At 48.6% G+C, this 22,931-nt stretch overlaps 1 protein-coding gene across 1 annotated transcript; it reads right to left on the reverse strand.

Annotated features, from left to right (window-relative positions):
* Nucleotides 1–5,106: 5,106 nt before the first annotated feature.
* On the reverse strand, nucleotides 5,107–15,906 carry CIMIP4 (ciliary microtubule inner protein 4; the record flags this gene model as incomplete). The annotated part of the gene is made up of 4 exons (XM_082666188.1): nucleotides 5,107–5,198; nucleotides 5,394–5,504; nucleotides 13,282–13,426; nucleotides 15,280–15,906. Coding segments are annotated over 4 exons (975 nt in total), but the record flags the coding sequence as incomplete, so codon positions are not given.
* Between the last annotated feature and the right edge of the window lie 7,025 nt (nucleotides 15,907–22,931).

The raw sequence follows: 22,931 nt of genomic DNA on the forward strand, positions 1-22,931 counted from the left end.
TGTTGCTCCACAGCATGTGGGATCTTCCCGGACCAGGGCTTGAACCCATGTCCCCTGCATTGGCAGGCAAATTCTTAACCACTGCACCACCAGGGAAGTTCCAGATCCGTCTTCACATTTTCTATGATATCCAAGTACCACCTGAGGGAGGAACCTATAAAAGTAACTTCCGGGACTTCCCTAGTGGTGCCATGGTTAAGAATCCGCCTGCCAATGCAGGGGACATGGGTTCGAGCCCTGGTCCGGGAAGATCTCACATGCCGTGGAGCAACTAAGCCCGTGTGCCACAACTACTGAGCTCACGTGCCACAACTACTGAAACCCACATATCTAGAGCCCGTGCTCCGCAACAAGAGAAGCCACCACAATGAGAAAACCCGCGCACTGCAACAAAGAGTAACCCCCGCTCACGGCAACTAGAGAAAGCCCGTGTGCAGCAACGAAGACCCAACGCAGCAAAAAAAAAAAAAAAGAGAAAGAAAAGAAAATATGAAGACAGATCTGAATCACTATGAGTAAATGAGGCCCTGCATGAACTGAAGGATGAATAACTTTTCCACTATATGTGTTAATGCTACTTAAAACCTGGTCCCTTTACCTCCTTGAAACGTAAGAATCACCATGAATTCTACCATCCAGTGACCTCAAGAACACAAAGAAAAAGGAATGCTGCTGGAAACAGCACCAGTGAAATAAAGGTCTTATTTCAGTTTTAAAATCTGTGCATGTTTTATTTATTTTGTCAAGATTACAGCTTCTCTCTCTCCAAAATATTCAGCGTTTAATTAAAAAGTGCTTCTCTTAATGTCCAGAGGGAAAATCTTTAACTGAGGCAAAGTCATAAAACGTGCCACATTTGTTCATTTTGTCCAAATTGAAATTGCTCGTTTAACTTAAAATCAGCTCCCCCGCATTGTGTTACTCGGTCCCTCTTTCTAGCATCTGAGTTCTCTTGGAGGGCATTTTGCCAGCTCTCTCGTGCAGTTATAGGAAGCAAAGCTGTGTCTGAAAAGAGCTAAACTAAATATAATGTGAACTTGAATTTCTGCAGTGTCCTCCCAACCCACCTTCCATACTCTGATGAGTGATGGAGAGGTTGGGTGTATGCTTTTTGAAGGTTACCTAAATGGCATGTTTCATACAGTAGGGCTCATTCTGCAGACTGCCATTTCCACCCACTATGATATATTGGGAGATCCTTCCATGCTGGTGTATGTAGATGTGGTTTGGCCCTTTCCACTCATAAATTACCCCCCTTGTCCATTCTTCTCCTAACAGATGTGTGCATTGTTTTGCTATTGCAAAGAACGCTGTAATGACTATCTTTGTGTGAGGTTCCTCGTGTGCGTGTTTCAGAGTTTCTCTAGGCTACGCAGCAGTGGAATCGCTAGCTTGTAAACTTTAATTTCAGCGTCGCTAAATTCTTCCTTCCTTGCTGTTCTGTACTCCATGATTCATGGAGTGTATGAGAGTTCTCATTTCTCTCCTCACCTACACTTGCATTTTAATGTTTGTCAACCCGATGAATTTATTGTTTTAATTTGCATAATGATCTCTCTGATTATTGGGGATATTGAGCATCTTTTCAACTCGGCTGCGTGGTTTCTTCTGTCATTATTAACTCTGTGTTCCATCCAGTTCTCAGTTCCTGGAGGGAGGGCTGGGTCCCACATCCAAAACACAGCCCCATCCAGGTATAGTTTCTCTTTCTGTGAACCTTTCCCACCTGACCTCTGTGCCCCACCTTGGAGCCCTACCCTCCAGGCTTAATAAGCCTCTTGCAGCTCTGCCATGCTGGGTTTGTGCTCACACAGCGCCTCCTGTCTGGAATGCTGTACCTCTTCCAGGCCACTTGAATGTACCTACTCCTGTCCCAAGATTCATCTCCAGAGCTTCCTCCTCTATGAGGTCTTCTATGACTCCCAGCCCTCCCTCCCATCTCAGGATCACCTCTGTGCTTCCACTGGCCACGTACGAACTTCTCACTGCATGTGTAAAACTTCTGAGCATCTAATGACTCATCTGTCTCCCCACCAGACTCTGGACTCCTTGAGGACAGGTGCCATGTCTTAACCATCTCTGAACTCCTGGTTCATTGGTCAGGGCTGGACAGAGGGCAGATGCACAGTACATGTTCGTCGGATGGGTGGATGAGCTTCGAGGTCAGCTCCTTCCACATCAGTTCTCTGCAGACCGTGAAGTCCTTAAGGACAAGGACTGTATTGAATTCATACCACCGTCCCCCACGGTGGTTAATAGGGCCAAGTGTTTGTGGCACTCAGTACCTGTTGTTGACATGACAGTATGATTTCCTGGTAGATCAGAAAATGACTTTGGTCAGAAATTCCTGGACTTTCCATCCCAGCTTCCTGTTGGTAAAACCCAGGGCAATTTCCTTGGCCTCTCCAAGCCCCAGTTTCCTCATCTTCATGAAGAGGATGATAATAGCTGTGAGGACTGGTATAAGGATGAAATAAGGCTGTGCATATAAAGCGTTTGGCACATAATCATATGCATCTGGCATTGATCCCTGGTCAGGGAACTAGATCCCGCATGCATGCTGCAACTAAGAGTTTGCATATCACAACTAGGGAGCCTGTGTGCCACAACTAAGGAGCCCGCCTGCCGCAACTAACACCCAATGGAACCAAATAAATAAATAAATATTTTTAAAATAAATAAAGATGAAGTCTGTTTTTTTTTAACTTATTTATTTATTATTTATTTTTGGCTGTGTTGGGTCTTCGTTTCTGTGCGAGGGCTTTCTCTAGTTGTGGCAAGCGGGGGCCACTCTGCATCGCGGTGCGCGGGCCTCTCACTATCGCGGCCTCTCTTGTTGCAGAGCACAAGCTCCAGATGCACAGTCTCAGTAGTTGTGGCTCACGGGCCTAGTTGCTCTGCGGCATGTGGGATCTTCCCAGACCAGGGCTGGAACCCGTGTTCCCTGCATTAGCAGGCAGATTCTCAACCACTGAGCCACCAGGGAAGCCCTAAGTCTGGTTTTTCTAGCACAAGAACAGTGTCTTGCAGAAATCAGGTACTCAATATTAAGAAGTGGAGCTGAGGGACTCCCCTGGTGGCGCAGTGATTAGGAATCCACCTACCAACACAGGGGACACAGGTTCAATCCCTGATCCGGGAAGATCTCACATGCCACGGAGCAACTAAGCCCGTGCGCCACAGCTACCGAACCTGCGCTCTAGAGCTTGCGAGCCACAACTACTGAGCCCATGTGCCACAACTACTGAAGCCCACGTGCCTAGAGCCCGTGCTCCGCAAGAAGAGAAGCCACCACAATGAGAAGCCCACGCACCGCAGCAGAGCAGCTCCCCCACTAGCAGCAACTAGAGAAAGCCCACGCGCAGCTACAAAAACCCAACGCAGCCAAAAATAAATAAATATAAATAAATTTTTTTTTAAAAGAAGTGGAGCTGAACTCAATGCTTTACAGTCAGGTACTCAATAAATATTAAATGAAGCCAAATTCATCTCCCTGTACTGCATTCTGCTCCAATCCTACCTTAAAGAAGTCATTCACTTTTGTGGGAGGAGGGGCAGTCCCCCTTTTTTCTAGCAGAGATGTGCTTTTGATTTTTCCAGAGAATGATGGTCCCTGTGGTAGACTGTTAGTGTGGTGAGTCCCCAGTGAACCACTCCTGCTGATAGGAATACTCTTTGCAGCCGCCTCCCACCATGAGCCTGGTTTGACCATATGTCTCTTTGACCACAGGGAACTTAACAAACCAGTGTTAAGACATGATAAGGTCTTACACATTGAGTCTTGTCTCCTTGAGAAGCTCCTTCTCAGAACGCAGTCAGCATGCCAGGAAGAAGTCCAAGCTGGCCACAGAGGAGAGGCGACACCCGACGAAGAGAAAGTGATGTCCAACCAGCCCCAAGCTGAGGCACCAGGCATGTGAGAAGAGCAGCCACCTTCACAGCAGATGCCACGTGGAGCAGAACTGAGCCATACCCACGGAGCCCTGCTCAAACTGCACAGTCATAAGTAGGTAAATGATTATGGTCATTTTAAGCTACTACGTTTTCGGCTGGTTTGGAACACAGCAAATGGTAAGTAACCCACAAGCAGAGCATGTTCTGAGAGTGCAAGTCAGGGACCTGGGGGTGGAGCGTGCTGTGGCTTGGAGACCCACCAGGTGATAAGCTTCAGGATGAGATGGTAGGCGTGACTGCCTAACCCGGAACCCTTTCTCTGGGGGATTCTTCCTTGGGGCCCCAATTCCCAGGTCCCTCCCCTGTTGTTACCAAGGGCCCTTATCGGTTCAAGGTGAGTTTGTCTTAAACAGTAGGAAGATGTCCAGGTGCACATTATAAGAAGTCCAGAGTGGGGGGGGGGGTGGTGGGCACTTCTGGCCAGGAGGGTGGAGCAGTTCAGTGAGGTCATGGGGGACCCAGATTGTGCTGCAGTGTCTGCAGTTCCTCCAGTCACAGGGTATCTGCCAGGAGCAGTCTGCACTGCATGGTTCTTCACTCACTACAACAGGAGCAGGGAAGGCTCCCAAGCTTTCCCAGTACAGAAAAGAGTTTCCCAGAACGCTTCCTATGCGCACACCTTTCCTTGCATCTTACTGGTCCAAGCTGCGTCATATGTCCCTTTCTGAACCAATTACTTTGTGTGTAGGGGGAAGGGTTAGAATTCCCTGAGACCAATCAAAACTACTCCTGGATTGGAGGGGGCGTGGCTAGTTCTTCTGAAGTCCATTGGGTCTTGGGGAAGAAATAGATGTCTGGAAATAATTGGGGTTCTGCTAGGGAGGTCATGCAGGGTTAAGATCCAGCAGTGTCCACTATAGGAGCCCTCCACACAGGGCAAGGCACCCTGGGCTTGAGCAAAGTTCTACTCAGCTCTCACATCCTTTCCTGGAATTATGGGGGAAAGGTGTGTGTGTGTGTGTCCCCAGGAGGAAGGGCTGGGGGTAGTTTGGGTCCTTAGAGCGTCTGTCCTTCCTCAGTAGGTCTGTCCAGCACTGCACATTACCCCTTCCCCCAACCTGAAGAGCGGCGCCAAGCAACGGCGAAGGTTCAGATGTGTGTCTCTCTTTATTAGCACTTTCTTTGAGTGGAGGGCGCCTCTTCTGGGTTGTACTACAACTTCAAGTTCTTGCTTTTGCTCTTTTCTTTCTCATCCAGTGCTTTCTGCAAGTTCATGTTCACCGCATTTTTCCGGTGCCACCGTCCTGCAGAGAGCAGGGAAGGAACCAGCACAAATCACCCAGAGGACCTCTGAAGTGTCCAGGCCCCAGTGGTAACCCATATGTCTTCTGAACCCACCCCAGAGTTCTAGCTGCTGCTGTGGTCTCTCTCTGGACCTTGGGGCCAACACACCCTGCCCAGGGAGTGCCCACCTCCCACGCCCCCAGCTCCCCACCTACCCAGATCATCCGTCTTCCTGCCATGCCAGTGCTCTAAGTCCCTCACTGATTTCTCAATCACCTCAGGGGTGTAGGAGGCCTTCATGAGGCTCTTCATCTCCTGTGGGGCCCCTGTGGAACCCCATGAAGAAATCCCCAGAAGCCCCAAGTCAACAGAGTTCAGGTACTCCAGGGTTCCTATGTCAGTTTCCCCTGTGGATGGTGGATTGTGGAAGGGCGGGGTGTGGGGAGAGTTAGGCAGAGGGAGGCCGGCCTAGGCTCAAATACCAGCTCCATCATTTATGAACAGTGTGACCTCAGACAAGACTTTAACGTCTCAGAGCTTTGGTCTCTTAATCTCTTCAAAGGAATAAAATGTTCTCGTGAGACTGGGAAGATTACGTTCATTGGAGCAGCTGGCACGTGGCAACTGATACTTGTATTTTCAGAAAATGTTTATGTCTGTGTGTAAAGTTAAAACACACACACGCAAGAAAAGAAGTTACCATGATCAAAAGTCAGAAAAATCATCAGAGGACCAAATTCCAAAAGATAACAAGGATTTGAATGATCCGTTACAGAATATAAAATAAGTACCATTTAATGTGTGAAGTTGTGAAAAAGAGAATAAAAGTATAAGCAAAGAATAAGAAGCTAACACAACATTGTAAAGCAACTATACTCCAATAAAAAATATAAAATAAACTAACACAACATTGTAAAGCAACTATACTCCAATTAAAAAAAAATTAACACAACATTGTAAAGCAACTATACTGCAATTTAAAAAAAATTAACACAACATTGTAAAGCAACTATACTCCAATAAAAATTAATTTTAAATAAATAAATAAATATATGAGAAAAGAATAAGAAACTATCCAGAAAGAACAGACAGATTAGTAAAAGAATCAAATGGAATTTCAGAAATTAAACATAATAGTTGAAAGGCAACGGATGGTAAGAGGCCTGAGATTTGCTTCAAAATAAACTGGGGTGGGGCTTCCCTGGTGGTGCAGTGGTTAAGAATCCACCTGTCAATGCAGGGGACACGGATTTGAGCTCTGGTCCGGGAGGATCCCACATGCTGCGGAGCAACTAAGCCCATGTGCCACAACTACTGAGCTCACGTGCCACAACTACTGAAGCCTGTGTGCCTAGAGCCCGTGCTCCGCAACGAGAGAAGCCACCGCAATGAGAAGCCTGTGCATGGTAACCAAGAGTAGCCCCTGCTCACCGCAACTAGAGAAAGCCCGCACGCAGCAAAGAAGACCCAACGCAGACAAAAATAAATAAATAAAATAAAATACAAATAAATAAATAAATAATATACAAATAAACTGGGGTGGGAATGAATGGGTGAGTGGGTGGGAAAAAAGATGAAACAAGATTAGTCTTGTATTGATAATTGTTGAAGCTGTATGATAAGTGCACCATGTATTTATTAAACTATTCTCTCTAAGTTTGAAAATTGACATCATAATGTTTAAAAACAAATTCAACAAACAGGTAAAAGAGCTGATTATATACAGCTGAGAAAAAATGGTAAACTGGTAGATATATCTAAAGAAATTAGCTAGAATGCAGCACAGAGTGGGGGAAATAATGATGTGGAAAATATGAAAAAGCTGTTAAATGAAGATTAAATGAGAAGGCCTAACATATGTCTAATTGTAGTTCTGAAGGAGAGAGTGGAGAAAACGGGGAGAGACAATATGTGGAAAGCTAGTGGCTGGAATTTTTCCAGAATTGATGAAATATATGAATTCTTAGATTCAAGAATAACAATTCCCCAGTGAGTGTAGGTGAAAATAATTCCTTACCTAGGTACAACCAAGTAAAATTTAGAACACCAGAGCAAAGAAATCTTAGAAGTAGCCATAGAGAAAAGACAGATTAGTTACAAAGGATAATGAGTTTGATTAACCATCAAAGCCAGAAGGAAATTAATTGACATCATCAAAGCGCTTTACAAAGAGAAATCAACAATCTAGAACTGTTTACAATAACTGTCTTCCAAGAATAGGATGAAATAAAACTTTTCTGAGCTTAAAATTTACCAACAACAGAATCTCACCCCAAATATCTTCTAAACAACATACGTCAGAAAGAAAAAAATAATCCCAGAAGGAAAATCTGAGATAAAAGAAGGAGTAGTAGGCAAAGAAAGTGGAAACCTTGAATAACTCTAAATACATATCCATTACGATAACAGTACCAATGTTGAATATATGGGCAAACTAATGACTGTGAGAGATAAGTGAAGATTTAACATATGCTAAGCACAGTTTTCATTCAAAACTTTACAGAACTTACTCACTGAGTCAACCCTATGAAGATGGGGGTGATTATTACCCCCATCTTGCTGTTGAAGTCACTGAAGCCCAGAAAGGCTAAATCACTTGTCTAAAGTGACACAGCTGGTAAGTGAAAGATGGAGGACGCAACCCCGGACCTGCGGCTCCAGAGTCCACAGTTTAAACTACTCTGCTTATGTATAGTAAAAAAAACCCTGTAAAATAATAACATGTTAGCTGTTGGGGGGGTGGAGAGAATAAATGTGGAGCTGTCCAGCATCCTTATATTGTTCAGAAAAGCTGGAATACCTTGATTAACTTTAGAATTTGCTAACTATGCATGTAACAATGTCAAAGATAGGGAATTTCCTGGCAGTCCGGTGGTTAGGACTCCACGCTTCCATGGTCGGGGAACTAAGATCCTGCAAGCCACACGGCGTGGCCATAAAAAAAAAAGGCAAAGATAACCACTGAGAGAATAGGAAAAGGAAGGACAAAAATTGGATTGGGGAAAAAGGGAAGCTCACTCAGATCCAAAACAAGGGAAGGAGAAAGAAAGCAGCCTAGAAAAATTAGGACAAATGGAAGATACAAAATAAGATCATAAAAATAAATCCGAATATATCGGTAATTAAAATAAATATAAATGGAGTAGGCCAACTGATGAAAAAACAGAGGCTCAGGCCACAGAAAATATTTTCCAGATATATATTCGTTAAAGCATATTTAAAGCAAAAGGACACAAAGAGGATAAACATGGAAATACAGAAAAAGATTAATACCAGAATAATACAAATCAAAGAATCTGGTCATACTATACTAATATGGGACAAAATAGACTGTAAAGCAAAAGCACTATAAGAAATAAAAGCAGGGCTTCCCTGGTGGCGCAGTGGTTGAGAGTCCGCCTGCCGATGCAGGGGACGCGGGTTCGTGCCCCGGTCCGGGAAGATCCCAAATGCCGCGGAGCGGCTGGGCCCGTGAGCCATGGCCGCTGAGCCTGCACGTCCGGAGCCTGTGCTCCGCAACGGGAGAGGCCACAGCGGTGAGAGGCCCGTGTACCGCAGAGAAAAAAAAAAAAAAGGTGAGGAAAAGCCTCCTGGTGGGCTTCCCTGGTGGGGCAGTGGTTAAGAATCCGCCTGCCAATGCAGGGGACACGGGTTCGATCCCTGGTCCGGAAAGATCCCACATGCCACGGAGTAACTAAGCCCGTGCGCCACAACTACTGAGCTTGGGCTCTAGAGCCCACGAGCCACAACTACTGAAGCCACCCGCCTACAGCCCGTGCTCTGCAACAAGAGAAGCCACCACAATGAGAAGCCCGCGCACCGCAACGAAGAGTAGCCCCTGCTCGCCGCAACTAGAGAAAGCCTGTGCTCAGCAACAAAGACCCAACACACACCAAAATAAATAAACTTATTTTTTTTTAAAAATGCCTCCTGGTAATAATGTGAACTCTGGCCCCAGACTGCCAGAGTTCAAATCCCAATCCCAACCCTGACTATCCCTAGCTGTGTGCCCTTAAGCAAGTTACTTAACCTTTCCATGCCTCATTTTTTCTTTCTTTAAAAAAAAGGGGGGGGGGGGAATTACAGCACTATAGCATTCTCTGTATAAGATTCTTGTGAGAATTAAAATGTACATGAAGTACTTAGAGCAGGGCTTGGTGAATGTTACATGTGACCCATAAATGTAGCCATTATTATTATTTAAAAATAGTTCCAAAGAATCTACAAACAAATTATCGGAATTAATAGGTGAGCTGAGTCAGGCTTCTGGATTTAAGATTAAAGAACAAAACTTAAAATTGCTCCATGTATACAAGCAGCAAAGTTAGAAAATGTGATTTTTAAAAAGTTACTAGGGGGAAGGGTAAGCTGCGACAAAGTGAGAGAGTGGCATGGACATATATACACTACCAAACGTAAAATTGATAGCTAGTGGGAAGCAGCCGCATAGCACAGGGAGATCAGCTCGGTGCTTTGTGACCACCTGGAGGGGTGGGATAGGGAGGGTGGGAGGGAGGGAGACGCAAGAGGGAAGAGATATGGGAACATATGTATATGTATAACTGATTCACTTTGTTATAAAGCAGAAACTAACACACCATTGTAAAGCAATTATACCCCAATAAAGATGTTAAAAAAAAGATACTATTTGCAATAAGCAGCAAAAAAATAGATAAATAAGAGATTCTTCAAAACAAGTCTAACAAAAAGCTGCGTAATCTTTATAAAAAAAATGACAAAATGTTATTGACAGATATTGAAGGAAGATTGAAATTAACGGAGTTGTAGACCATACTCATGGATTGGAAAATTCATTATCATAAAACTGACAACTGTCCCTAAATTGAGCTGCAGGTTCAATGTTCTTCCAATCAAAATACCAACAGGGTTTTTCATGGAAATTGACAAGCTGATTCTAGAATTTATATGGAAGAGCAAAGAACCTAGAATAGCTAAGACATTAGCTGCTCCTGCTGCTGGTGATGGAGTGGTGGGGAGTGGGGACAGCCCAACCAGATATCAGACTACTTATAACACCTTGATAATTAAAAGTGTAATATTAAACCAGTGGGCAGAATAGAGAGCCTGGAAACTGATCCATGCACACAGGGAAACTTGATGGATACCAGCAGTACCACTTCAGGTCACTGGGGTGGGGGGAAAGATGAGATTATTCAATAGAAGGTACTGAGACAATTGCTAATCCACATAAAAGAGGAATTAACAATGAATCTCTGCTTCACACTGAAAAGAGAAATCAACTCCAGATGGATTAAAGACTTAAATGTGAAAAGCAAAGCTAAATATTTTAGAAGACGATGTAAAAGATTATCTTTATGACTCAGCATGGCATAGGATTTCTTCAACCCACTCCTCCTGGAACCTTCTCTATCTCAGTAAATAACAATTCCATCTTTTCAGTTGTTCAGGTCAAAAAGCTTGACATCTGGGCTTCCCTGGTGGCGCAGTGGTTAAGAATTCGCCCACCAATTCAGGGGACACGGGTTCGAGCCCTGGTCTGGGAAGATCCCACATGCCGCGGAGCAACTAAGCCTGTGCACCAAAACTACTGAGCCTGTGCTCTAGAGCCCACGAGCCACAACTACTGAGCCCACGTGCGGCAACTACTGAAGCCCGCGTGCCTAGAGCTTATGCTCCACAACGAGAAGCCCACGCACCACAACGAAGAGTAGCCCCCGCTCGCCACAACCAGAGAAAGCCCGTGCGCAGCAACGAAGACCCAACGCAGCCAAAAATTAAATAATTTAATTTATGAAAAACAAAAGAAAAACCTTGACATCAACCTTAATTCCTCTCTCACACACCCCAAATCCATTGATTAGCACATTCTGTTTGCTCTGCCTTACACACATAGCCAGACTCCTCCTGCATCAGGTCACCTTCACCATTGTCTCCCTGTGCCGCCATACTGCACAATAGTATCCACTAGAGTCGTGCAATGCACCAGCCCTGCTCTCGAGACCAAGCCTCCATCATTAACCCCACCTGGATTTTTGCAGTCACCTCCTCACTGGTTCCCCTGTTTCTGTCCAGCTCCCTTACTTTTCTTCTCAGCATAGCAACAGTAGTGATCCTTTAACCTAAGTCAAACAATGCCCTTCTCTGCTTAAGACCTTCCCGTGGCCTTCCCCACCTAGCCCGTTTCCTCTCTGATTTCCTCTCCCTTGTCTAGCCACTGCTGTACCTCCCCAACCTGGAGCAGCAAATGCCAAGATCTGGGCGGGTGGAAACGGAGGGGGACACATGGGTGAGGCACACTGACAGTTGGGTGCAGAGAGCAACGCCCTAATTTGTAGCGCTTGCCAATTTGTGGAGTGTCAATGCAGTTGACCCTTGAACAACATGGGTTTGAACTGCTCGGGTCCACCTATGTGTGTATTTTTTTTTCAATAAATATAGTACCTGTATGTTCCTTTTATAGATCTTTAAAAATTAACTAGGCATGGGGAAAGTTTGTGTTTGGTAGGAAGTCACAGTACATGGGATCAAAAGAACTAGGGTTTGAGTCCTGATTCTATCCAAACTATCTCAGCTTCCTGGCCTTGGGTGAATCATTTATCAGTTCTTTTGTTTTTGAGTCAGAGATAGCAGTACTTGGATTTCTGACTGTGGGGTGGTGTAGGCACCCCTGACTCCCCCGTTGTTCAAAGGTCAATTGCACGACCACGGCCAATTTTAAGATCGCTCATGATGCCAACAGTTCAGTAAAATTTAACAATCGACTCTTAGAAGCTGGAGCAAGCTGGTTTGCACTGGTTCCCAGGGTTTGCCCCCTTGACACAGTTGTGTTTCTCAGGCTGGGTGAGGGGTACACAGACGCTTTTTATATCATTCTTTTAAATGTATGTAAACATCACCATATAAAGGCCTACGTAAGAACTACTGAGTGATCATTGTTAAAGACAAGTGGAAAGGCCAATTCCTGAGGCCCAGAACAGGACAATGTGAGCTGTATTCTCTCTCCTCTCCCCAAGCACCACCCCTTCTTCAAGCTCAAAGGAAAACCCAGAAAGGCTTCCAGTGGTTGTCTGGTTCCTCGGGTGATGGGGCTCTGAGCCAGGTAGGAGGTTTACCAGGCCCTGGGGACACTGGAGAAGGCATGGAGTAAGGATGGAGGAAAGAAGGGGGCCAGGAAGACTTGACCTTTTGCAATGAGGTCAAACTAGAACGTGGGGCTGGAGAGAAGCCACCACTTGCTGACCAAGGACCGGCATCCGAGCAATCGGTTAAACGCTTGGGAACGGGGTCCTAGCTCCGGAGGTGACCCAGTGCCAGGAAAAGACTCTGGGACTTTGGAGGCAGAAGAAAAACCTGGATTTGAGTTTCACATCCACCTCCTACTACTCTGGGCAAATTGTTTCCCATCTGCCTGTGATATGGAGCTAGGAGCACTCCCCTGACAAACAGGACCGAGGGGGACCCAGAGGACACACTGCAGATGTCCGGGCCTCCGACCCACACTTTGGCCCAGAGGTGCCACGAGTGGGATCCGAGAAAGAAAAGTGCTGGCCTGTCAGCTACTAATCACTCACTGTGGGAATTCCCTGGCGATCCAGCGGAATTCCATTGCAGGGCGCACAGGTTTGATTCCAGGCCTCAGACACAAAATTAAAAAAAGAGGGCTCACTGGGGGCTGCAGGCCAAGCGCCTGCACAGAATCCTGCCATGTTATTAGCCCCGTTGTACCAGGAAGATTGGCTGAGGTTAAGGATCCTGCCCGAGGCCACACCCATCGGCTGAGCTGACCTTTGAACACAGGAAGCCTGGTACTGTCACTGTAACCAAAGGTGGCCAGACCAGGGGTGCCCCGGCCTCCTCTTGGCAGACTAAGACACCAGAGGTACAGGGAGAGTAAGGGCTGACTGCCAACTGTATAGTGAGGACAGACTCGCCAGGGGACTGGACATTCCCAGCACTCGGCGTAGAGCCTGGCACAGAGGAGGCCCTTGGTGGCCGTGAAATGAGTGTCCCTGGAGATGTATCCTGGGGTCTTAGATTCCTTTGGGGGTCCAAGTCCTCCCTTGCCCAGTGCCTTGGGGACTATGGGCGTTCACAGCCCCCTCCCTTGCCCTTCAGCCTGACCTTGAAACAAGTTTGACCGCATGTTGTAGCCCAGATCATAGTAGCCTGAAAAGACAGAGGTGATTTCAGTGGGACTCTGGATCCTGCTGGGCCGTGAGCTTGCCCTTTTCTGGCCCTTCAAGGCTTCGCCAATGGCCCTTTGAGCCTGAGTAGGGAGGGAGGGAGGGAGGAGAGACAAGGGGTAGAGAAGCAGCGTCAAGTCCCCTATCTCCCCTCTAACTTCTCCTGCCTCTGACCCTGCCTCCACCACCCTCACCCCACCCTTAGCCTGCAGCCTTCAACCTACTCCCTACCTGCACCCTTCAGCTGGCATAGCTGAAGTCCCTCCACACTCCCACACCACCCCACCTCCCACATGGGCCTCGGGCATCAAGCATGAGAACGATCATGAACGCTTCTCCCTACATTGGGTACGTACTGTAGAACATCACCAGGGGACATCTTTATAAGATGATATTATTCCTACATTTTATAAATAAGGAAACTGTGCCTCAGGCGGGGACTTGCCCATCACATAGCCGGTGACCGAAGCCCTGGCTTGCCTACTACAATGGAAGCGTCACACAAGTCAACTCTAGGTGGCTCCTAATATTTCACCAGGGGCAGCTCCTTCCTTGTACCAATAGGGAAACTAAGGCCCGGAGTGGTTGAGCTCAGGCCTAAGAGCCATTAAACCTGGGTTTGGGTCCCAACTCTGCTGTCTACCAGCTGCTGGTTTGGGCAAGTCTTTGCTCCCCTCTGGGCCTCAGTTCCCCTACTCATAAAATGAGGGTGGGGGCAGAACTAGGTGGCCTTTGCAGTAGCTTCCAGTTCTGATATTTGCCGGCCTGATGACACTTGTGATCTGGGTCACAGCTGGATTAAAAAAAAAACAAAACAGATCTCTTGATTTAAGCCCAGGACCACGATGGCCAAAGAGAGAAAGGGCACCTTCCCAAAGCCAGGAGGTGCAGTGAGAGATAGTGACCATACAGCCAACCTCAAGTTGGGACAAGATCCTCCAAGTGAGGCAGGGAGTTTAGGATTGTGACCTCCCAGACTAGCAGGTTGTGAGGCGGGGGTGTACCCCCACCTTAAGATGACAAAATGAAAAGGGGCCCCGCCCATAGCCTTTGTGACCCTGGCTCTCCTGCTTGCTCTGTGTGACCCTGGGCAGATCGTATCACCTCTCTGAGTCTCAGATTTACCATCTGTTAAAAAAGGAAGCAATGGCTCCTGCCTGGCCTGCTGCTCAATGTAGTCACCATGAGGGTTGAGACAGTGGCTTTTAAAATACGACTCAAAATGCCAGAGCAGGTGACCATTTAACCAGAAATGGCAGATAAGTTTCATCTCAACTTTCAGTGGATCAGCATTGAGTTCCTAGAATGATGTACCAAGTAGGAAAAAGTGCCAGAATCGATTAGTGATGTCTGCCATGAATGCGGGCTAGGAGAGTTATGGAATGCATGCTGTGTATTTGCCAGCCTGATCTAGTCTAACTGCCTCACTTTACAGATGTAGAGACTAGAGCTCAGAGAGGAGAAGTAACTTATCCAAAGTCTTTCAGTATTCTGGGGCAGAGCCAGGATTCAAACCCAAGTCTTCTGATTTCCAATCAATCCTGTCCCCTTTAGGAGACTTGAGCTAAAAGCATCTATTTCAAACACAAGACTTCTAGCTGCAGAGTCATGATGGGCCAAGGCTCCAGAATCTGCTAGCCAGTTTGGATCCTGTTTAAGTTTGGTTAATTTACTTAAGCCTGTTAAGCCTTGGGCTTCTAATCCATAAAATGAGGATAATTATAGTACCTCCCTCACTGGGAAGACTGAACGGTGAGATGTGAAGACTAAACAGTGCACAGGATCCGGCACAGAGCAAGTGCTCAGTAAACACTACTTTCTGATGATGTTATTACAGGGACTCTGTACTCAAGAGCAGCTTCCTTAGGGGTCCTCATTGTCAGTCTCCATGCATGACCCTCCTGCCGCCCTTAGCCTCCTGTGCCCATTCTGACACCTGCTCTTCGGAGATCAGCTGGTCCACCACGTTGCTCCCAAACTTGTGACGAATGTTGTTGGGAATACTGCTGCTACTCTGGCCCTGTGCCCCCAAGTTGGGGACTTCCTCCAGCCCCTGGCACGGCTGAGCCCCCTCTCGGAAGGAGGCCCTCCTCTCCCTCGAGGAGGGTCTGTAGCTCTCCTTCTTCAGGGACCCCGGCTGTGAGTCCCTCTGGGGAGAGTCCTGGCTGACAGCCTTCAGGGATGGAGGCCGGATCTCCTCCAGGGAGGCCTGCCCGAGGGAGCTGCCCCGGGGGCTGTGTCCTTGGTACATGGATGGCTGTGGGGAGACTGGGAGCTGGTACTTGAACTTGGAGGTATCCAGTGGGCTACGGGCAGTTCTCCGGGGGTCCGTGTCCTGCTGGCCTTCCTTGCTGTTGTTCAGATGGGCCCTGGTCAAAGTGGTTGTACCTAAAAACGGAAGAGAGAAGGAAGGAAGGAGAGGAGACAGGCAGATGTAAAGAGTGGAGGGCAGGAAGGAAGTCGGTGATGGGGGTGGGGGTGGGGGGAACAGACAGACACGGAGCCGCAGAGATCCAGAGCAGGAAAAAAGACAGGTACGGAAAGAAGTCATGGGAGCCAGAAGCACGGGTGAGAAATCAGGAGAGAGACCAAGGGGGAGGGTAGTTCAGCCCGCCAAGCCTCCCGCTGGACAGGGCAGCCCTCATTGTTTCTGACAATAGGGACTGCAGCCCAAGCCTGACCAGCCTTGAGGCTAGCTGTGTGACCTTCAGCAAGGGCTGTGACCTCTCTGTGCTTTAGTGAACCTGGCTCCATTTGGGTAGTCCCCTTCCCCACCTTGAACCCCCCCAGCAATCCAGTCAGGAAAACCAGCAGCTGTGGAAGCTGGCAGAGGGCATCCCTCAGCGTGGCCAAGTCACACGGCTGGAAAAGTACTAGAGCTGGATTGAGCCAGCCTTTGCTCCCCGTTTAGAGCTGCTCCCCAGCCCCACTTCCCTCCTCTGTTCTCCAGCTAATGGAGCGGTGTCGTCCCAGCTGCTTCCGGGCTCTCCCACCTCAACCGCTCTCCTCCCCTCCCCCCACCCCATTCCTGCCCTGACTCCCAGTTCCGAGGATCTCCCGTTCCCAGCTTACAGGTCTTCTCCTCATTCTCTTCTCCCATCCCTGGCTCCAGCCAAACAGACCGCCACTTCTGCCCCACCACACCCTGCGATGTCCAACCTCCCAGCGTCTGCTCAGGCTAGTTCGCTGCCCGGAAGGCCAGCCCCTCTTTTTCCCTAAGTCAAAATCCTACTGCTTGGGCTTCCCTGGTGGCGCAGTGGTTGAGAGTCCGCCTGCCGATGCAGGGAACACGGGTCCATGCCCCGGTCCGGGAAGATCCCACATGCCGCGGAGCGGCTGGTCCTGTGAGCCATGGCCGCTGAGCCTGCGTGTCCGGAGCCAGTGCTCCGCAGCGGGAGAGGCCACAGCAGTGAGAGGCCCGCGTACCGCAAAAAAAAAAAAAAAAAAAAAAAAAAAAATCCTACTGCTTCCTTCCAATGCAGCCCCACCAGGAAGTCCTCCCTGACACCCACCCCAAGTTGCCAGGGCCATCGCCTCCTCTCAGCTCCACAACTCTGTCCCCAGCACGCTCTACAAGTCTGTCTGGATTTTCCCCTTCTCCATCCTTGTGAGCTACAAACCCTCTCATTTCTCTCCTCCATGCGGAAGGGGAGTCACTGAGGCAGGTCCACAGGTGAGTCAGTCCTGGGCCTCCCTCAGCACCCCCCAGAGCCCTACCAGAGATGCTGGTGACACCCATCAGTGAGCGAGTGAATGAATAGATGGCTGCAGGGGTGTCAGACCCAGGGTCACCCTGCACCCCATCAGTTCTAAAATGTCCTTCCTTCTCATGTTAGCATCGCTGACATCAGGCTGTGTCTGACAATCAATGGGCCCTGGTCTAACCAGCGATGTTTTCTTTCTTAGTGACAGGTACGTAACAGTGCATCTTACAACCCACTGGATGGAGACTTAAAATACACATTTTGAATAATGTTTTACACATTATAATACCCAAGTAATATGTAAACTCTTTCTTACTGGGCAAAATATAGAAAACGAGTCAGTCCCCACCCTCTCCCCACTTCCAGCCATGCCCACAATCCTCAATCCCAGGTTATAGCTGTAAGCTTCTTTGAAGAGCTTCCCTCCCAGACGTTCTAGGTGGGTCCCAGCGCTTTTGAAAGATGCATAGTTTGGCTTCACTTTGGTTTCCAAATGCGATCAGATTCCATGTATTGCTTTGTAACTTGCTGTTTAAAAATTTAACACTGTGCCTTGGGGATCTCTTCTTGGCCACAAACACACACCTAACTTTCCTTTCAAACCGTGCAGGCTTTAGCGACTGCCCTGCCGGTGGATGTCCAGGTTTCTTTTTCAGAGAAAGTCGCTGAAATGGCAGGTTCTGCCAGCCACAGAGGTTTTTATTTCAAGCCCCCCTTGCCCACCCGTGGGGGCTGCAGACCCTTCCCCAGGGCAGTAGAGACAGAGAAAGCTGAGGTCCAGGCCTGCCCGCTTCCTCCTTGCCCTTCTCCTCCCCACCATCCTCACCCCATGGAGCTGAAGTCGGAGGATCCTCTTCTTGACCTTTTGTCATCGACACAAAAGAGGAAAAACCTGTTCCCCAGAGACCAGACTGCCTACCCTCCCTCCCATCCTGGGTTCTGCCCCCACAAGCAGATAGCCGAGCAAAGGGGCGCTTCTGGGGACAACTAAGGCTTCCAGGATGGGGACAGTGACCCTTCTCAAAAGAATGGAGGCAGAGAGCATTAAGAGCACTCACCACCAGCCTGGTCAACCACGGCCCCTCCCTGTGCTCGTGGGGAGACTGAAGCCCAGCGCAAGCCTGGGCTCCTGAGCCCGTAGGTCTCAGGGCTCAGGACTCCAGGATCCGTGCTCCCATTTCTCCCAGGCTGTGCTCCTGCCCGCCTCTAAACACAGCGAGTGTAAATTGTCTGCTCACCCTCCACCTGCCCTTTGGGCTTAGGAGCGCTCTAATGGCCAGGACCGTGTCTCGTGTCCCCTGGCTCAGAGAGCCAATACCTTCACCAATTCAGCCATCAGGTGAGCACCTACTGTGTGTCAGTGCTGTGCTAGGCACTGGGGCCCCAACAGTGAGCTAACTGGGTCAGCCCCCGTCCTCTTGGGCTTAAATGTTTGTGGAATGAATGAATGAATGTCTGTCTGTAGCTGGCATCCAAGAATCTCAGTGCAGTCCCACGCTTCCTCCACTCCCTTCCCCTGTACAATGGGCAGAGTTCATCCTACTTTACTTGCTGTTGTGAGGATCAAGCGATCAGTCATCAGAGTTCTCCAAGCTGCGTCATTTATCAGAATCCCCGGCAGGCACTCATTAGAAATACAGATTCCTGGGCCCCTCCTAGAGCTGCTGCAGCAGAATCTTCTTGGGAGAGGCTGGGGTCTGAGTGTTTAACTAGGCCTCCAAGTCATTCGGGGCTTTGGAGAGAGCTTCCAGCAGGAGCCTTGCCCCAGCGTTCCTGAATGCGCCTCTCTCCACATCCCACTCGCCAGCCCCTCACCCGTGGGGACCTTTCTCAGAGCTGACCTGACCCAGTCATTCCTACATGGAAACCCTTCCCCTCATCCTCAGGGCAGAGGCCCTGCCCTTGGGATCGGTCCCAGGACCCCAGCCCAGCCTCCTTGCCCACCTCCCTTCTCCAGCCTTCAAGCCATATTGAATTTCATTCAGCTTCACCAAATCACCAGCCCACTCTAACTTCCAGACCTTTGCCCGCACTATTCCCCAGGCCTGGGACACGCTTTTCTCCCCTCCTTGGGCCGCACCACTCCCTGCTTTTGGCTCACTCAGGACCTACATGGACCTTCCACTCACAGAGACCAGGCCCCTGCTGTGTTCTCCCATATCCTGCCTTTCTGGTGCACAAAGGGTTGCTGCTTTGCCCCTGAGCCTTGAGAGTGAAGCCAGCAGGACCCTGTAGGGCCCTCCTGGGCACAAAAGCCTTTCTGGGTTCCCCCTTTCTTATTTGCAAGTTAAAGGCTTCAGCTTCCCTAGACCTTCCCTGAGTTCCTAAGGGCAGATTCAAACAGCTGCTACTCAGGGAGAGGAAGGAATGCGGAAACAAAGGAGGAACCATCAAGAAACAATAGTGCAGGGAATTCCCTGGAGGTCCAGTGGTTAGGACTCTGCACCCTTGCACGGGTTCAATCCCTGGTCCGGGAAATAAGATCTCACAAGCCACGTGGTGCAGCGAAAAAAAAGAAAAGAGCAATAGTGCAGTGATTAAAGCAGGGTCCTAGTTCCTCCTCGAGCGATGTACATAACAATATCTTCCAGTTCTTCTCAGGAACTAAGGTGCCAACGCAGGTGGAGGATGGTAAGTTCAGGCCAAGCACAGACTCCTGGAGCACCACCCTGCTACCTCACCACCAGCCAATCAGAAGGAAGCCACACACCCTGCAGCCCTCACCCTAAATTTTGCCTATAAAAACTTCTCCCTGAAAACCATCAATGAATTTGGGGGTTTTGAACACGAGCCACCCATTCTCCTCGCTTGGCCCTGCAATAAAACTTTCTCTGCTCCAAACTCCGATGTTGCGGTTTGTATGGCCTCCCTGTGCCTCAGGCACGTGAACTTGTGTTCGGTTACAAGAGGGGACACTGCAGTGGGGTCATAACCCCCAGGCCTGGCAGATGGGAGAGGCTCAGCAATACTCGTGCCCTCTCTTTTCCTTCTGTCTTCGAACGGAAGCCCTGAGGAAGTTAGGGCCACATGGTGGGTCTGGAGGCCAAAGCAAGACTGAGGGAGAGGGGGAGGGGGCTGGTCTCTGCTGCCCCCAGGGGGTCCCTCCGGAAGTCCTGCATGTGCATTCAGCATGTCCCTCGTCCCCCGTCCTACCTGCTTTGTGGTCCAGCTCCATCAGCTCTTGCTCTGCGACAGGTAATTCCAAGTTTAGCTCTGCAGACAAAGAAATACACACGGTCATCTCAGATGACAGAGAGGGCTGAACAGGACGGCCTGTGACCGTCTGCCCAGCCCCTGACCAGAGGTCCCTCCGTGCTGCCTCCAGTGCTCTCAGGTACCCAGGAGCCCCCGCCCCATCCACCCACCACCCCTGGCACTGGGCCTGCTTCCTCGACCCTTGCAGGCTGTGCTGTCTGTGGAAAGCCCTGGTCACCCCCATCACCTGTGCCTCAAAGGCCCTTCTCAAACAGACTGAGGGCCTGGGACTCCCCTTCTTCCTTTGCAATCCTTTTCTTCTATAATATTTTCTTCCCCATCTGTACCACCCAACACTCCCCTAGGAGCCTCCAGCAGACCCCTTGCTGGGAGGGGCATTGCCCCAAGCCCACCGTCCTGGTGACTGTTTGCCTCTCTGCAAATAGGATTTTGCCCGTTCTTTTACCAGCTGGTCATTCAAGGAAAGGAACCAGCTTGGCCAAGGTGGAGGAGAGCCAAGAGCAGGAACGGACTCTGGGATGATCTCAGCCTTTCCTCCAAAGAACAGGCCTTTGGGTCAAACTAGAGTGCCAGCTCTGGCATCTTCAGAAGCCCCTGCAGCTCTCAAGTTTGGGTTCCTTTTTCCTAGGTCATCTTTTTCTTATTCATATTCTCTTATTTTATTGCATGTGTTTTTTTAAAGGCTTCTGTGAATTTTGTAATTCAACTAGGATAAGACAGTTTATTGTATAATTGGATAAGGAAAGCATAGAAGCAGCAAGTCAGAGCTGGAAGGGATCTTTGAGATTAGCTAATCCAGTCCCTTCGTTTTATTTATTTATTTATTTATTTTTATAAATTTATTTATCTATTTTATTTTTGGCTGCGTTGGGTCTTTTTTGCTGCGCAAGGGCTTTCTCTAGTTGTGGCAAGCGGGGGCTACTCTTCGTTGCAGTGTGTGGGCTTCTCATTGCAGTGGCTTCTCTTGTTGCAGAGCAAGGGCTCTAGGCACACGGGCTTCAGTAGTTGTGGTGTGGGGTCTCAGTAGTTGTGGTGGGGGGTCTCAGTAGTTGTGGCGCACGGGCTTAGTTGCTCCGCAGCATGTGTGATCTTCCTGGACAAGGGCTCAAACCCGTGTCCCCTGCATTGGCAGGCGGATTCTTAACCACTGCACCACCAGGGAAGCCCCAGTCCCTTCATTTTACAGGTAAAGAAACTGAGGTCCCAGGGAGAAGGAGTGACTTGTCTGAGGTCACCCACCAAGTTGGTCTGCTGGTAAACTCAGAGCAGGTTAAGAATCAGATGAATTTTGAAAAGTCACCAGGCAAAACACCCTATTAATTCTGACTTGTTTGGTGATTGTGCAGCTTCTGATATGACTTTTCATGATCCTTATCCTCCTGGTATTCATACACTATGTTCCCCGCCTAACACTTGAGTGTGGGCTGGACCTAGCGACTTGCTTCTGATCAAAAGAATATGACAGAAGTGAAAGGATGTCACATCCAGGATTAGGTTAGTGACTTCTGTCTTGTTCACACTCTTCCTCTGGTCTCCTTGCCTTGTTCGCTCTGATGGAAGCAGTACCATGTTCTGAGGTACCCTACGAAGAGACTCATGTGGAAAGAACTGAGGGTGGCCTTTGGCCAAAGCTAGTAAGGAACAGAGACCCTTATTCCAATAGTCCTCAGAGAACTGAATGAGGGACTTCCCTGGTGGTGCAGTGGTTAAGAATCTGCCTGCCAATGCAGGGGACACGGGTTCGAGCCCTGGTCCGGGAAGATCCCACATCCCGTGGAGCAACTAAGCCCCTGTGCCACAATGACCGAGTCTGAACTCTACAGCCCGTGAGCCACAGCTACTGAAGCCCACGCACCTAGAGCCTGTGCTCTGCAACAAGAGAAGCCACCACAATGAGAAGCCCACACACTGTAACAAAGAGTAACCCCTGCTCTCTGCAACTAGAGAAAGCCTGCACACAGCAACGAAGATCCAATGCAGCCAATAAATAAATAAATAAAAATTTTAAAAAAAAGAATGAATGAATCCTACCACCTGAATGGTTCCTCCCCAGTTGAACCTTGATATGAGAATACAGCCCACCTGACACATTAATTGTAGCCTATGGTAGACCCTGAGCCAGAAGACCTAGTCAAGCCACACCCAGGATCTTGATCCATAGAAACTGTGAGATAATAAATTTGTATTTTTTTAAGCATTTAAGCCACCATTTTAAGCCACTAAGCTTTGTGGTGATTTTTTAAATGCAGCAATAGATAATATGTATTTTGGTGCCAAGAGTGGGATGCTGCTGTAACAAACACCTAAAATAGTGGGAGTGGCTTTGGAACCAAGCAGTCAGTGGAGCCTGGAAGGATTTTGAGCAACATGATAGAAAAAGCGCAAATTGCCTTAAACAGACTATTAGTAGAAGTCTGGTCTTAGAGGATGCTGCCAGTGCAGGCACAAAAGGAAGTGAGGAAGATGTTCTTAGATCCTGGAGGAGGACTGGTCCCTGTTACGTAGTGGCAGAAACATGGTGACTCTGTCATCAGCAGTTATGTGGAAAGCAGAATAAGTGACTAATGAACTGGGTGATCCAGTGAAGATTTCCAAGCAAAGTATTGAAGGTGCCTCCTGGTTTCTTCTTGATGCTTGTAGTGAAATGTAAGAAGAGAGAGAGAAATTT

Source organism: Grampus griseus, assembly GCF_964374135.1.
Source record: "Grampus griseus genome assembly, chromosome: 11".
NCBI classification, from domain to species: domain Eukaryota; kingdom Metazoa; phylum Chordata; class Mammalia; order Artiodactyla; family Delphinidae; genus Grampus; species Grampus griseus.